This window comes from Rhinatrema bivittatum, chromosome 3 (assembly GCF_901001135.1).
Source record: "Rhinatrema bivittatum chromosome 3, aRhiBiv1.1, whole genome shotgun sequence".
Lineage (NCBI taxonomy): Eukaryota > Metazoa > Chordata > Amphibia > Gymnophiona > Rhinatrematidae > Rhinatrema > Rhinatrema bivittatum.
In genome coordinates this window covers 315,471,632-315,487,249 of record NC_042617.1, presented here as the reverse complement: position 1 = coordinate 315,487,249, position 15,618 = coordinate 315,471,632, and the positions used below count along the sequence as shown (strand labels likewise).

Genomic DNA, 15,618 nt, shown 5'->3' with positions numbered 1-15,618 from the left:
TGGGAATAAGATTGGACGGAGCCTAGCTAGTCTTATCAAAATGGCAGAGGGGTCTCATTTTATAACATGTTTGAAGAATGAAAATGGCTAACTTGTTCACTCCAACAAGGAGATATGCGAGACACTCTGCCATTTTTACGCCACATTATATGCTAAGGGAATTTCTGCTTCACTTACTTAGGAAGACTTCTGTGCGGAGGTCCAGCTTCCACAAATCAGTGAAGAGTCTAAGTTACAGCTATCTCAGCCTATTAAGGGGGAGGAAGTCCGCCAAGTTATTGGAGAGCTAAAATGCCATAAGGCTGCTGGACCATACAGATTCACCTCTGAATTCTTTTAAATTTTAAAATTTCATGTGACTCACCTCCTGACGGATCTGTATAATGACATGATACAATCTAGTACAATTCTTCCCTTTATGTGTGATGCCGTTATAGTGGTGCTCTCCAAAAAAGGTTGAGACCGTACCAGACAAGCTGCCTACCGGCTGATTTCCCTTCTAAATACCGAGGTAAAAATGTATGCTAAGATTTTGGCAAATCAGCTGTCAGTTTTACTCCCTCAAATTGTTTCCACAATCAAGTGGGATTTGTTTGGGAATGCACAGCTGCTCGAAATGTTTGGCGCATGTTGGCAAGTATTGTTCATAGCCAAGCAATGCGGACCAAGCCTATTCTCATTAGCTTCGATATTGAAAAGGTGTTTGATCAGCTGTCCTGGTCATTTCTTTGACGTTTTGTCACATTACGGATTTCCGGAATCTTTTCAGAACATGCTGCATATTTTATATCAGACTCCAAGAGCAGTGATTATGGCCAATGGGGTGCTATCCAACTATTTTTTATTAGAGCGTGGAACACGTCAAGGCTATCCCCTCTCCCCGTTTTTATTTATTTTTATGCATGGAGCCCTTCGCATTTAGGATGCATAAACACCCTTCTATTAAAGGCATACAATGTGGGAGCTGTTGGGTAAACTAGCTCTATTTGCGGATGACCTATTAGTAGCCTTGGGTGATCCTCTGCAATATTTAAAGCCCTTGCTATCTAAATTAAGTGAGTTTGCAAATATCTCGGGGTTGAAGCTGAACAGTGATAAGCCCTTAGTGTTGGATTTGTTGGGGGAATTGTGACAAACATGGCAAGGGGAATTTCCTTTAGGATGTGCTGAAGAGAAAATCATATATTTAAGCCTACAGATCCCTAGGGACCTCTCCAAATTATACCAGCTTAACATCACCCCCTTTATTGAATCATATAACAGTTGCTGGAGAGCTGGAGGTTTCTTCCACTGTCATGGGTTGGAAGGGTTCAATTTGTTAAGATGGTTATTTTACCAAAATGGCTATGTATTCTACAAACATTACCCATTTGGCTCGCAAGGAAAGATGTGCTACTTTGGAATACTTTAATCTCCTGATTCATTTGGAACAACAAAAGAGCGCGTATGAAATTAACCCAAATGCAGTTGGGGACGTGGGATGGGGTCTTATGGTTCCCAGTCTTCGAGTTTACAATGTGGCTTGTCTCCTTCGGGCAGCTCATGACTGGCTCAGTGGGATAAGCTTGGTGATGGATGTGGCCATGGATGACAGCTTGACTCGTCCTTTAGGGGTAAAGTTTTTCTTACACAGTGGTAAACAAGTGATACCCCCAGTCTTCGGGTGGATCCACTGTTTCTTCCGGTAAAGCAGGCTTGGGCATGGGCTCGAAGTAAGTATGAGCTCTCCCCCAAAGTCTCGATCTTTTTGCTGCTTCGAGGGAACAGTGAATTCTCCCCTGGGATGACCCAGGCAGTGTCTATAAATGTGAGGCAGTTGGTCTTAAAACTATAGGTCAATTTTTATTGGACTCACATCAGGAGGTGATCACCTTTCAAGAGCTGCAAGAAAAATATACGATAAGTAATGAAGATTTCTTCACCTTCTTACAAGTTCCTCATTATATTGAATCCCTGTTGGGAGGAAATCCCACAATTCTAATGGCTGGGAAATTTGAAGGGATGTTTTTAAGACCCCCATCAAAAACTGGGCTAATTTCTACTTTATATAGTGGGATGATGCATATTGGACAGTAGATCCTCTCACTTCTATTACTTCAAAATGGGCTAGAGATTTAGCTGTGGAAGAAGATGGCATTAGATTTGTTCTATGTGGGTTTGGGAACATAATTGAATGTGCCAAGCTGCAAGAAACACAATTTAAGATAGTTTGACTATATTTCTCTCCAGTTCGAGCATATAAATCGGGTATCATACAAAGCCCAACTTGGGCAGAGGGCACTCTTTTCCACTGTCTCTGGCCCTGCCCGAACATCCAGAAATTTTGGGATGAGGAATTCCAACATATATCTTTGTGGGCAGGAAGGGAGGTACCATTGGATGCATCCTTGGGTCTTTTAGATATATTTGATCAATATGAAATAGCGGAGAAAGCCTTGTTATTGTTCATTCGAAAAGCTTGCTGTCTGATTAAAAAGTGTATTTTAATACATTGGTTATCTCCTGACAGCCCCCCAGTATTGGAATGGGGTAATCAGATGCATAATTTAGTGCTGATGGAAAAATTGTCTGTTCTTAAGAAAAACTGCAGTAGACAAAAACTGTTTTTGCAAATCTGGAAGCCATATCTGGACTCTGTATCGAGCCGAATCGGCAGCTCCAGTGTTAACACCTTAAGAATACAATAAGTGTTAGCCGATCTCTGGGTTAGGGGGAGTGGGAGGTAAGGATGTGGGGTTTTATATATGTACGGAAAGCACATCCTCGCCAGCTTGTTGTACGACTTTATTATCTTGGTATTGATATATGTGGATTTTTTTGTTATCTTTGAGGTGGGTCGGTTTTGCCCCCTTGATTGGATTTGTCAATTGTTTTTCTGTATTTAATAAACAGATTTTCAAAAAAAAAGTATCAAGGCTTATTAGTTAAGGGTAGTAACTGCCGCAACAGCAAGTTACCCCCATGCATGCTTTCTTCATTTCCTTTAGGACTTGGCTGTAGAAGCAGTCCTGTGCTTTTTCCCTTATGTCTGTGTAACAGTATCCCAGACCATGGAAGTTGGGGCCCTCAGTTGTCATCTGAATCCAGTTTCTCTTTTCCCCCTGCCAACTAAGAAAAGAGCAGTGTTGCAGTTGCATTAAACACTATTACAATTTCTCCACTCCAAAAGCTTGTGTCCAATATTCAAAACTATTAAATGCCAACCCCATATATCAATTATATGTCCAATAATCCGGGATTCTTTTACTCTGTGCAACTAACTTTTTTACCTTCACCAATCAAATCTAAAATAATTTTTAGAAAAATATTTGAGGAAGGATGTGGTAGTTTCATATATTTGACCCACTCATTATACATCAACAACTTGAGTTAATGCTGGTCCTTTCATTGTTATTTTAATCATCAACGTATCACCATCCTACCTAGTTTTTATTCAAAAGCCAAAAAATCCCAACCAATATCTTATTATATTCTTTTATTCCATCTATTAATTTTGTTAATTTTATAAAAAAATTCCCTTGTATTTAACTTTTGTATTGCTCATGTAATCCTCTTGTTAAATCTCCCAGCATAGCCATGTTTTGAAACTCAAAATTTCTTCATCAGCGGAGATTGTCACACAACATTCTTCTCTTGAGTCTTAACTTCAATGAGACTCAAGAGAGGAATGTTGTGTGACAATCTCCGCTGATGAAGAAATTTTGAGTTTCGAAACATGGCCATGTTGGGAGATTTAATGAGAGGATTACATGAGCAATACAAAAGCTAAGTACAAGACGGGAAGATTTTAATAAAATTAACAAAATTAATAGATGGAATAAAAAAATATAATAATATATTGGGTGGGATTTTTTGGCTTTTGAATAAAAACTAGGTAGAATGGTGGTACGTTGATGATTAAAATAACAATGAAAGACCAGCATTAACTCAAGTTGTTGATGTATAATGAGTGGGTCAAATATATGAAACTACCACATCCTTCCTCAAAAATGTTTCTAAAAATCATTTTAGATTTGATTGGTGAAGGTAAAAACTTTAGTCGCACAGAGTAAAAGGATCTCGGATTATTGGACATATAATTGATATATGGAGTTGGCAGCTGCATTAAAAGCATCATGGCATATTGGTTAAGGGTAGTAATCTCCATGCCTTCTTCTAAGGGTAATAACTGCCATACCAACAAGTTACCTCCCTGCATGCTTTTCTCATTTCTGTCCTCTAGCCTTTAGAAATCCACAGTGTTTATCCCATGCTCCTTTCACGGTTTTCGTCTTCACCACATCCTCCAGAAGGGAATTCCAGACCTCCACCATTCTCTCCATGAAGAAATATTTCCTGACATTGGTTCTGAGTTGACCCCACTGGAGTTTCATTTTGTGACCCTAGTTCTATTGGGTTTTTTTTTCAATGGAAAAGGTTTGAAGTCCATACATCATTGAAACCTTTTAGGTATCTGAAGGTTTATATCATATCTCCCCTGCATCTCCTCTCTTTCAGGGTATACATATTCAGATCCTTCAGCCCCTCCTCATAGGTCTTCTGATATAGAATCCACACCATTTTCATCACCCTTCTCTGAACCGCCTCCATCCCGTCTCTATCTTTTTTGAGATATGGACTCCAGAACTGAACACAAATAGTCCAGGTAAGGCCTCACCAAGGACCTGTACAAGGACATTATCACTTCCTTTTTCTTACTGGTGATTCCTCTCTCAATGCAGCCCAGCATTATTCTGGCTTTAGCTATTTCCTTGTCACATTGCTTCGCCATCTTCAGATCCCCAGACACTATCACTCCAAGATCCCTCTTTTGGTCCATGTACATCAGTCTTTCACCCCACATCACATACAGCTCTTTTGGATTACCGCATCCCAGATGCATGACTCTGCATGTCTTGGCAATGAATTCCAGCTGCCAAATCTTCGACCAGTCTTCAAGCTTTCTTAAATCACTTTTCATTCTCTCTGCTCCTTCAGGCATGTCCACTCTGTTGCAGAGCTTAGTATCATCTGCAAATAGACATACTTTACCTTCTATCCGTTCCTTAATGTTGCTTAAAAAGATATTGAACAGAACCAGTTCCAACACCAATCACTTTGGCACTCCACTTAACACGGCTGTCTTCAGAGTAGGTTCCATTTACCATTACACTCTGTCTCCTATCGGTCAACCAGTTTGTAAGCCACACCTCCACCTTGGCACGCACTCCCAAGCTTCTCATTTTATTCACAAGTCTCTTATACAGAACTGAATCAAAAGGTTGTTGAAATCCAAGTAGATCACATCAAGCGCTCTTCCTCAATCCAATTCTGTAGTCACCCAATTAAAAATTCAATCAGATTTATCCGACAGGACCTTCCCCTGGGGAATCCATGCTGCCTTAGGTCCAGAAACCCACCAGATTGTAGATAATTCATTAACCATTCCTTCAGCAGTGTCTCCATTAATATTCCCACTGGTGATGTGAGGCTAACTGGCCTGTAGTTTCCAGCCTCCTCTCTGCTACCACTCTTGTGAAGCGGGACCACCATCGCTCTTCTCCAATCTTGCGACACCACTCCAGTTTCCAGGGATCAATTGAAAAGGTCTTTTAGCAAACCAGCAAGCAAATGTCTGAGCTTCCTCAGTATCCTGGGTTGTACCTCATATGGCCCCATGGCCTTGTCTAATTTCAGTTTACCTAGCTCTTCCCATCATTCTGTTTTGTAAACGGAGTTTCATCTACGCCGTCCCCATCTACAATCTTGCTATCAGCATCGGTCCTTCTCCAAGGTCTTCTTTATTGAACATCGAACTGAAGTATTTGTTTAATATGTCTGTCATTTCTTCATCTCTCTCCACACATTATTCTTCGTCACCTTTCAATTTCACTATACCACTTCGGACCTTCCTTCTTTCTATGATACAGCTCAAAAATGTTTTGTCACTTCGCTTTACCTCTATGGCAATGCTTTATTTCAGTTGACCTTTTGCTTTCCTGATTTCTTTCTTCATCTCCTTCAGTTTCACCAGGTATTCATCCCTGTATTCCTCTTTTTGGGATCCTTTATACTTCTTGAATGCTGTTCTTTTGGCCTATATTTTTTCAGCCACTTCCTTTGAGATCCAGATCGGGTTTTTTTCCTCTTACTTTTGTTTTCTTTTCTAACATAAAGATTTGTTTCCTTTGTAATATCTCTTTTGAGTTTCACCCACTGTTGTTCCACCTCCCCCGTTTTATCCCAGTCTTCCAGTTCTTCCTCTAGGAAATTCCCAATTTGACAAAGTCTGTATTCATGAAATTAAAAACTCGGTTCTTTTTGTGACTTCTCTGTATCCTGTTTGCATTATCAAAGCATACTGTGATGATCATTGGTACTTAGGTGGGCAATTACTTGGACATTTGAGACATAATCCCCATTTTTGAGCACCAGCTCAAGTCTCACACCCCCTCTCTCATGGGTTCCATTACCATTTGTTTGAACAGAGCCCCTTGAAAAGTATCGACCATCTCTCTGATTTACGGGGGCTGGCCGCGGAACCTCACGGCTGGCCACCCTCACCTCCCGAGCCGGCCCGGGCCTTCCACGTGGCCCCCCCAAGCCGCTGCCATTGCTTCCCTCCAGCACGGCGGGGAGCTAGGGGTGTGCTTGCAGCTCGCCACCAAATTTAAAGGGGCCGTGGCGGGAAAACTTCCCTCGGCCCCAGATGCTGACATCACCCTTGGGTCCTATTAAGGCAGCTCCTGCTGCCCCATCCTTGCCTCAGCAACAGGTCCCTCTCCCCTCAGAGCTACTGGTTGCTCCGTTCCTGCTCTGTGTGATCCTGTTCCTGCTCTGTGTGGTCCTTTTCCCGCTCCGTGAGTCCCTGCTCCTCATCCCCTCGGCTTGCTCCTCTGGTTCTTGACTCGGCTCATCCCTGGATTCTGCATTGTCTGCTGTCTGCCCTGATCTCCTGCCTGCTCATCATTTCTCCTGCTAGCCACCTGCCTTGACCTCTGGCCCGTCCCTGGAGCCTCCTGCTCGCCGCCGGCCCTGACCTCTGGTACGCCCAGCCTTGCTACCGCCTTCTGCCTTCAAACTTGTCTTCTTCTGGAGACCCGCTCTTAAGTCCTGCTGGCCCCAGCACCCAAGGGCTCAACTTGTGGGAAACGAGGGCTGGTATATGTGAAGGTCCGGTTGGGTCTCCCTCACTTGCGTCTGCCTCCCGTTGAGGCCCTGTAGGAAGCCCTCCTATAGGTAGCAACAACCTCGTCTTGGCCCAAGGGTCCACCTCTCCACATAACAGTTTGCTGAGGCCATGGACCTGGCGGATCTTACGGGCCTCCAGGCCATTCCAGGCCTGGCATTGAAGATTCAGCAGCAGCAATTTTTTAAAACACTGGCGGCCTCCCTACAGAGCTTGAATGCCCGCCTCGACACCTCCACAGCCACGGGTATGCCTCCAGCTACATCGACACCCGCTGTATCCCCTCTCCAATTACTGGATCCTCCCTGGTATGTGGGTGACCCCAAGCAATACCGAGGCTTTCTCAACCAGTGCTTCATGCACTTCATGCTACAGCCTGCACAATTTTCCTCTGATGCTGTGAAGACTGCCTTTATCCTCTCCCTCCTTGATGGCAAGGCTTTGGTCTGGGCATACCCCTATGGGAACGAGGGGACCTGCTCCTCCAGTACCTCCAATGTTTTGACCAGGTGTTCAAGCAGACCTTCGATGAGCCTGGTCAGCTGGCGACCACTGGCGCTGATATCCTACACTTCCTTCAAGGAGCATGGCCATTGTCAGACTACGCCATAGAATTCCGTATCATGGCCACTGAGCTAAATTGGCAGAAAGATAGTCTGAGAAGTATCTTCCTGGAAGGCCTGTCCTCACGCATTAAAGACGAGTTGGCAGCCCGGGACCTCCCGGAATCCCTGGATGCTCTCATCAACCTGGCTGGCAGGATAGATCGCCGCCTCCAGCAACGGCCAAGCAGAACGGACTAACTGTACATTGACGACCTTCCTGCTGGCTTTTGTAAACAAGTGACAGGACAACTGGGCCAACTTCCTTCCATGGGCCCCGGCACCCAAGGGCTCAACCTGCGGGGAACGAAAGCTAGTATAGGTGAAGGTCCGGTTGGGTCTCCCTTACTTGTGTCCGCCTCCCGACGAGAACCTGTAGGAAGCCCTCCTATAGGAGGCACCAACCTCGTCTTGGCCCATGGGATGCTCCAATCCACATTCAGCATATTAAAATCTCCAACTAGCAACACTTCTTCCTTCTTTCTCACCTTTTGAATGTCTTCGACCAGATCTCTGACCAATTCTTCTGTTTGAATTGGAGGCCTGTAGACTATACCAATGTAAATGGAAACACCATCTTCTTTTTTTAGGACAGCCCATATTGCTTCTTTCCTTCCCCATGGCCATTGAATTTTAGTTGCTTGGATGTTCTTTCTGACATAAAGAACTACTCTTCCACATTTTCTGTACTCTGTCCTTCCTAATCAAGTTTTTTAGTTGATATGCCATACTGGGTCAGACTAAGGGTTCATCAAGCCTAATATCCTATGTCCAACAGTGGACAACCAAGTAGTAAGTATCTGGCAAGTACCCAAACATTAAAGGCTCGATTTTAAAAACCCAGCATGCATGAAAACTGGGAGATACGTGTGTGGCTGGGCCGTGTGCACGCTGCGGGGATTTTCAAACGCCCACAGCCATGTGCGTATCTCCCGGTATATGCTGAAGAACAGGTTTAGGAAAAATGGGTGGGTCGGAGGTGGGGTCTGGGCAGGGCATGGGCTGAAGCGTGGGCTGAAGCGTGCTCCAGGAGCTGACCAACCTGCGCAAGTTACTACTGCTCCAGAGAGTAGGTAACTTATAGAACAAAAAAAAGAAGGGTAATTAGTGAGGTTTTAGGGGTTGGGGCAGATAGGGGAAAAGGGAGGCAGGTTAACAAGGGGGTTTAGGAAGTTCCCTCCTAGTCCGCTCCTTTATAAGCGGACTGAGAGTGAACTGGGGAAAGGTCTTATCATGTCACCATGCACACCTTGTAAAAATTTCCTCCTCTTACGTGCGAGAGTCGGCATTCACGTGCACATGCATGCGCCGATATAAAATTGGGCTCTCATGTGTATGCAGGTAGCATATTTTATAACATGTGCGCATTGGTGCTTGCATGTTATAAAATTACTTCGCGCCGAAAACCACGCACACATAGACGCCCGCGCGGGTCTTAAAATTGAAATTATCAGTGACCAAAATATTCCTTGACATGCACTTATTCTGAGTTTAACTAATCTACTGAAAGTTAGGGTTTTTTTTGTTTTTTCTCAAATCCAGAAAAGCAGCCTAGATTCCACACTTTTTGGTTTAAGTTAAATCTGCCCCCTCAAAAAACCAAAGCACACAATTATGCAATTATTCACAACTTCTATACTTGGCTCTATTATCTTTTACCAAAAAATATACAGAAAGCTATTCCCTCTTTTTTAAATTAGCAAACAAAACAAAACTCGGGGAAAAGGAACAATGTATGAATAGACTCTTGTCCGGTATCTTTATGGTTAACGTCCAAAGGGAAGTACTTCAATATTAATATATACCATTTTTGCTTTTAAATTTTATGAGTGAGCTGAGTGCTGGTGTGGCTATTGCATTGTGTATATATTCATATAGGGGCGGATTTTAAAAGGAGCGCGAATAGCCTACTTTTGTTTGCGCTCCAGGCGCAAACAAAAGTACGCTGGATTTTAGTAGATACGCGCGGAGCCGCGCGTATCTGCTAAAAACCTGGATCAGCGCGCGCAAGGCTATGGATTTTGTATAGCCGGCGCGCGCCGAGCCGCGCAGCCTACCCCCGTTCCCTCCGAGGCCGCTCCGAAATCGGAGCGGCCTCGGAGGGAATCCTCTAACGCCCTCCCCTCACCTTCCCCTCCCTTCCTCTACCTAACCCACCCGCCCGGCCCTGTCTACACCCCCCCTTACCTTTGTTGGGGGATTTACGGAGGGAGGCGTAAATCCCCCAACAAAGGCCAGCGGGCCTCCTGCGCGCCGGGCCGCAACCTGGGGGCGGGTATGGAGGGCGCGGCCACGCCCCCGGACCGCCCCGGGCCATAGCCACGCCCCCGTACCCGCCCCCAAAACGCTGCCGACACGCCCCGAAAACGCCGCGACGACCGGGACCCGACACGCCCCGACACGCCCCCGACACGCCCCCCTCGGAGAACCCCGGGACTTACGCGAGTCCCGGGGCTCTGCGCGCGCCGGTAGGCCTATGTAAAATAGGCTTCCCGGCGCGCAGGGCCCTGCTCGCGTAAATCCGCCCGGTTTTGGGCGGATTTACGCGAGCAGGGCTCTGAAAATCCGCCCCATAATACTTAGTCTTATCAAACCCACTTATATGACCTCTCCTTCATAACCACAGGCCTTAAATACGGCCTTTAAATGGCTGAATAAATCATGTATCCAGAATCTTTATAGCTCTGCCTATTGCTAGGACGGTTCATGTCGACAACTTAACTTATTATGAATACTCCGCTGTCTGGTTGCTGAATTCCTTAAGGCACAGTGGACCTATCTTTTAAACAGTAAAAGTTCATGTAGCAATTCTGGAAGCCTTGTGAATCCAGGAATACCTGCAGACTGAAGACTGTTCTTCCTCAACATAAGATCAGTGATTTCAATTACCATTTACATACGTGATTTCTAATTTTACACACTGGAACCTTTAGAAACCCCCCCATCCTCCGTTTCCCCAAATTTGAACTCCCTGCTCTAGGATTTTAATCTGTCTTTTTTTTGGTTTTTTTTTATAATTTCCTGTTTCTTTCCACCAAAATAAACTCTGCTGTACACTGATTTTCTTCAGTTTTTGTTCTTGCAGTAATAAACACTGATAAATTTCTGGAAAAAAAATAAAATAAAGACTGAAAATGAAGATCCCTACCAACATGATAAAAATTACAAATCACACAAAATGATGCCACTGTATTTTTGGAATGGTATTGCATATTGATGTATTTGTTATTGCTCTTCTGTTGTAACTGGCATGGGTCCTTTTTTTTGGATGCATAAATTGACTCTCTGAAAAAGTACTTTTCGGTGCAGATAAAAATATTTTTACTTCATTTAGAGGAGGCATTCCCAGGGGTATGTTAATGTTGGGCAAGGCAGTTAATGTACATGGATTGCATTTTCAGATCTATGTGGATTAATTTCCATGCAAATGTGCTGTTGCAGAGCACCCACTCTCACCTCTTGAAGCTGCTACAGCACTGACTTTCCTGGGGAAACACAATCTGTGTTCATCCTGCCACGCTATCTGCAACGCGCTTAGGGGGGGTGGGATTAGTTTCACACCAGAGAAGTAATCTCTCCCCTCTCTCCTCAGGACACCATTGTAGCATTACCAGTTTGTTTACAATCACCAGTAACAGCCTGAGTTTCAATCTACTTTCTTTTGGCTCCAACCTCTTATGGCATTTAAACAGGCAGCCGCAAACCTTCTTTATTTCACTGCCCCTTAGCCCTCCTCCTCTAAACTGCTTCTCCTGGATTTTCAGATAAACAGTCATCCTCCCAGTGGGGCAATCTCATGGTTTCTAGCCCATTCTTGAGCCTCCTTGTGCCCTGCTGTTCAGGACCTGCTTACACTCCTCCGCTTCCTTTATCCTCTCTCTGTCTGGGGCTGGAAGTTTGGGCTTTCATCTGCAGCCAGCAGCTTTCGGTTGGTTCCAGCCATTCAGTTAAGCCTGGCTGGAGACTGTGCTGTAACTGTCCCTGAACAGAGAGGGCCACAAGAAAAGGATAGTGGGCGGGCTGGCCCATATGTATATTTATGTTTTGCTGGACCGCTCCCCAGCCTTACCTGCATCAATATCTCCCCCTCTACCTGAGGCCCTTCCCTTTAGCGTTGGAGGCTGAGCATCACCCCGGTTGTGGGCTCCCCACTCCATATGGGAGATAGGTTGGCTCCTTAAGCACTACATTCCCCAGAATACCTGTTGACTTACGTCCTTTCTGAATTTTCATCTGCTCTCAGGCTCCCCCTGGTGCCAAACTGCTACATACCCATGCTGATCTGTCACAGGTGAACTCACAAAAAGCAGCTGCAATATCTGTGAGTACTTTGTATTTCTGACAAGCTTCAAATTGAAAAAACACATGTACTTTGCTTTAAAATTGGCACAAAGTCCATGGGAAACAGATACTTGTGTACTTAGTCCCAATCTTGCCCCCATAGCATCCTAATATCCACCATTGCCAATGCTGCTGCTACCCTTGAGTACTGCAAGTGGGTAGAGAAGAGATGCAAAGTGGCAATGGAGAGGTACGAGATCATGGGAAGCAGAAAGGAATACAGAAGTGGCCAGCTACAGGGATTCCATAAAGTTGGTGCCCCTCTTCCTAACTTTTCTTGTGTGTTTGTTTCTTTGCAGGTATGATGCAAGTTTGGGTTCTGTACCACCACCAGATTTTGGCATTCCAAAGTTACATTATTTTGAGGACTGGGGAGTTGTAACCTACGGAAGTGCTTTACCTGCGGAGGTCAACAGGCCTTTTCTTTCCTTCAAGTCAGGAAAACTGGGGGGACGTGCAATATATGATATTGTCCATGAGAATAAGTACAAAGATTGGATTAAAGGTTGGAAGAACTTTAATGCTGGTCATGAGCACCCAGACCAGAATTCATTTACGTTTGCTCCAAATGGTGTACCATTCATAACAGAAGCTTTATATGGACCCAAGTATACCTTCTTAAACAATGTGTTGATGTTTTCTCCTGCTGTGAATTCCAAGAGCTGCTTTGCTCCCTGGGAAGGGCAGGTTACAGAAGAATGTTCATCAAAGTGGTTAAAATACAAACATGACCTATCTGCAGGTTCCCATGGGAAGGTGACTGCAGCTTTGGAGAGGAATGGGGTTGTTTTCATTCAGGGTGAAGGAGTGGGTGCCTACAACCCTGAGTTAAAGTTAAAAAGCTTTCAGAGGAATCTCCTACTTCTCCATCCACAGCTACTTCTGTTAGTTGACCAAATCCATCTAGAAAATGACAGTCCTTTGGCAGCAACAACCAGCTTCTTCCATAATGTAGACATACCATTTGAGGAGACAGTTATAGACAGCGTCCATGGCGCTTATCTAAGGCACAAAGATGGGATATATAAAATGTACTGGATGGATGATACTGGCTACAGTCAGAAAGCTGTTATTGCATCAAGTACTTATCCACGGGGCTATCCATACAATGGAACTAATTATGTGAATGTTACAACCTATCTCAGAAAACCAGTAACAAGAACTGTGTACCTCTTCATAGGGCCTTCTGTGGATGTGGAGAGCTTTAATGTCCATGGAGATTACCAACAGGTGGACGTGTACTTAGCCACAAGTGAACATGCTTATGCAGTTTATCTTTTCACCGGTGATGTCCCTAGTCAGTCAATCTTTGGACAGGTAATTGCAGACCGACAAAAAATTGTATTTGACAAAACCTGTGTCATAAAGAACTCTGCAGTGAAGGAGATGAAAGACTACGTCAGAATTGTAGAGCAGAATCTGCAACATTTCAAACCGGTTTTCAAGCAGCTGGAAAAGCAGATCCTGTCCCAAGTTCAGAATACAGACAGCTTTCGAAAGACTGCAGAACGCTTGCTCAGATTTTCAGATAAGAGAAACACTGAGGAGGCCATTGAAAGGATATTTGCCATCTCTCAGCAGCATCAAGGCAAGGGGAAAAAAAACAGGAAGGGGGCTAAAGGCTATAAGTTTGTTGATGTCATTCCTGATATTTTCGCTCAAATTGAGATGAATGAAAAGCAAACACGCCAAAAAGTGTTGGCACTTGCAGAAAAAGAATTGCCAGTGAATGAAGATGAAGAGATGAAAGACCTTTTAGACTTTGTTGAAGTTCCATTTGTAAAACAGAAAAATAGCATTTCAGTCAATATGGGCAAATATGGCCCATCGCAGACAGTAAGTGCTGCTCGAAGCAGCGCTTCATCACTGTCTGCATCTTATACCAGACTTTTCTTAGTTTTAAACATTACCATCTTCATTGTCTTGCTGATATTGCAGCTGACTCGATTTCAGAAAGCCAAGAGATTGCACGGCCAAAGATGCCTTTATTCAATCCTTTTAGTTGACAGTTGCATATTATTGTGGTTATATTCCTCTTGTTCTCAGTCACAGTGCTAATGATAAAGAATATATGATTCACCACAGTACTGCTGGTCTGGAATGACCGGTTACACTTGTGATAAGCAATGTGTTGCCCAATCAGCCTATGATTAACTGTGCTGAAATGTTAACCCTGATAGGATCACGGCCCTCCCAATCTAACTTCCTCAGGGCATGACTCTGCTAAGATTACAAAATGACAAAATATGTATGGGTGTGTATATGTATATGCATATTTTTTCTTTATTTCTATATCTATACATATATTGAGATATACATATAAGAAACAAAGATGCTTTGGTCTTTTATACTTGCACAATTCTTATTTCTAATATATGCATATTAAAAATGCAGATGTGGCCCTCGTTCATGATCCCTTCCACTGTTCTGGAGCTTTATAGCCCTGATGCTTGCAGGTCCATGAGATTGATATATAAGAAATCTGGAGAGATCAAAAGCATACCTATGTACCCCTTCACAGTCCCTAACAGCTTATTTGCCAATGGAAGAGTTTGTCTTCCCAATGAGGGTTTCTTTCCCTGCTTGGAATCAGGAATCCTGAATCTCAGCTTGTTACATCAATGTCCCAGTCTTTATCACTTATCCCTATTTTTTCAACGCTGATGCAGTGTACCTACAAGCTGTGGAAGGATTATGTGCCAGTGCTGCACTGCACTCCCTCTTCCTTGACATTCATCCACTCACAGGTATCTAAGCATTATAAAGCCTAGTTGTTCATGAAAGCCGATGAGCTTGATTTTCAAAAGCATTTACATGCTTAAAACTGGGTTTTACACGTTATAAATGTACTTTACCCATGTAAATGGGCTTTTGAAAATTGCTACAATATCTGCCATTGAATTGTCCATAGGATTTACCCACATAAGTGCACTTTAAGGGGGCAATTTTCAAAAGGAGTTATGCGTGTAAATGTAACTACTATTGTAGCAATTTTCAAAAGCCCACTTACTTGAGTAAATGCTTTTTAAAATCAGGCCCTAAGTGCATAAATGGCTTTTGAAAATTGCTTCAGTAGTAAGTTACATTTACATGCATAACTCCTTTGAAAATGCACCTGTAAGGTTCTTGATTTTATAATGTTAGCTTTGCTTACTTTGCTATTTATTTGTTTGTTCTGTACACCTATTTGTAGTTTCAGTGGAAGAAGTGGTTAATAAGTTTGAAAATCAATAAATATTAGAAACAATCAATTGTGCAAGTGAAAGACTAAAACTACTTGGCTGTGCTGTGAATTGGGTTTGCGACCTAAAAAAGTACTGTATTTGAGTAATTGTAGTTATATAGCTAACTATGAAATGATGATCTTTACAGTATAACCTCTATCAGGCAGTGGTTTGGAATTAAATTGATCATCTTGGTTTCATATAGCAAGATCTTTTTTTCACAACAGTTCATAGATGATTGCTATATTTATGTACTGTTCTTTATTTAAAGAATCTGCAAACA

The 15,618-nt window shown here is 43.5% G+C and overlaps 1 protein-coding gene across 4 annotated transcripts in view; it reads left to right on the top strand.

The window, feature by feature from the left end:
• The window catches only part of LOC115087720 (dermatan-sulfate epimerase-like), a 113,621-nt gene extending 98,597 nt beyond the window's left edge, over window positions 1–15,024 (top strand). For all 4 annotated transcript variants that reach the window (XM_029595232.1, XM_029595230.1, XM_029595231.1 and 1 more), the window contains one exon: window positions 12,411–15,024. In XM_029595232.1, the coding sequence (XP_029451092.1) occupies window positions 12,411–14,169 (1,759 nt within the window). In that variant the 3' untranslated portion in view covers window positions 14,170–15,024. The remainder of the gene's footprint in view (window positions 1–12,410) is intronic.
• The last annotated feature ends 594 nt before the right edge of the window (window positions 15,025–15,618 follow it).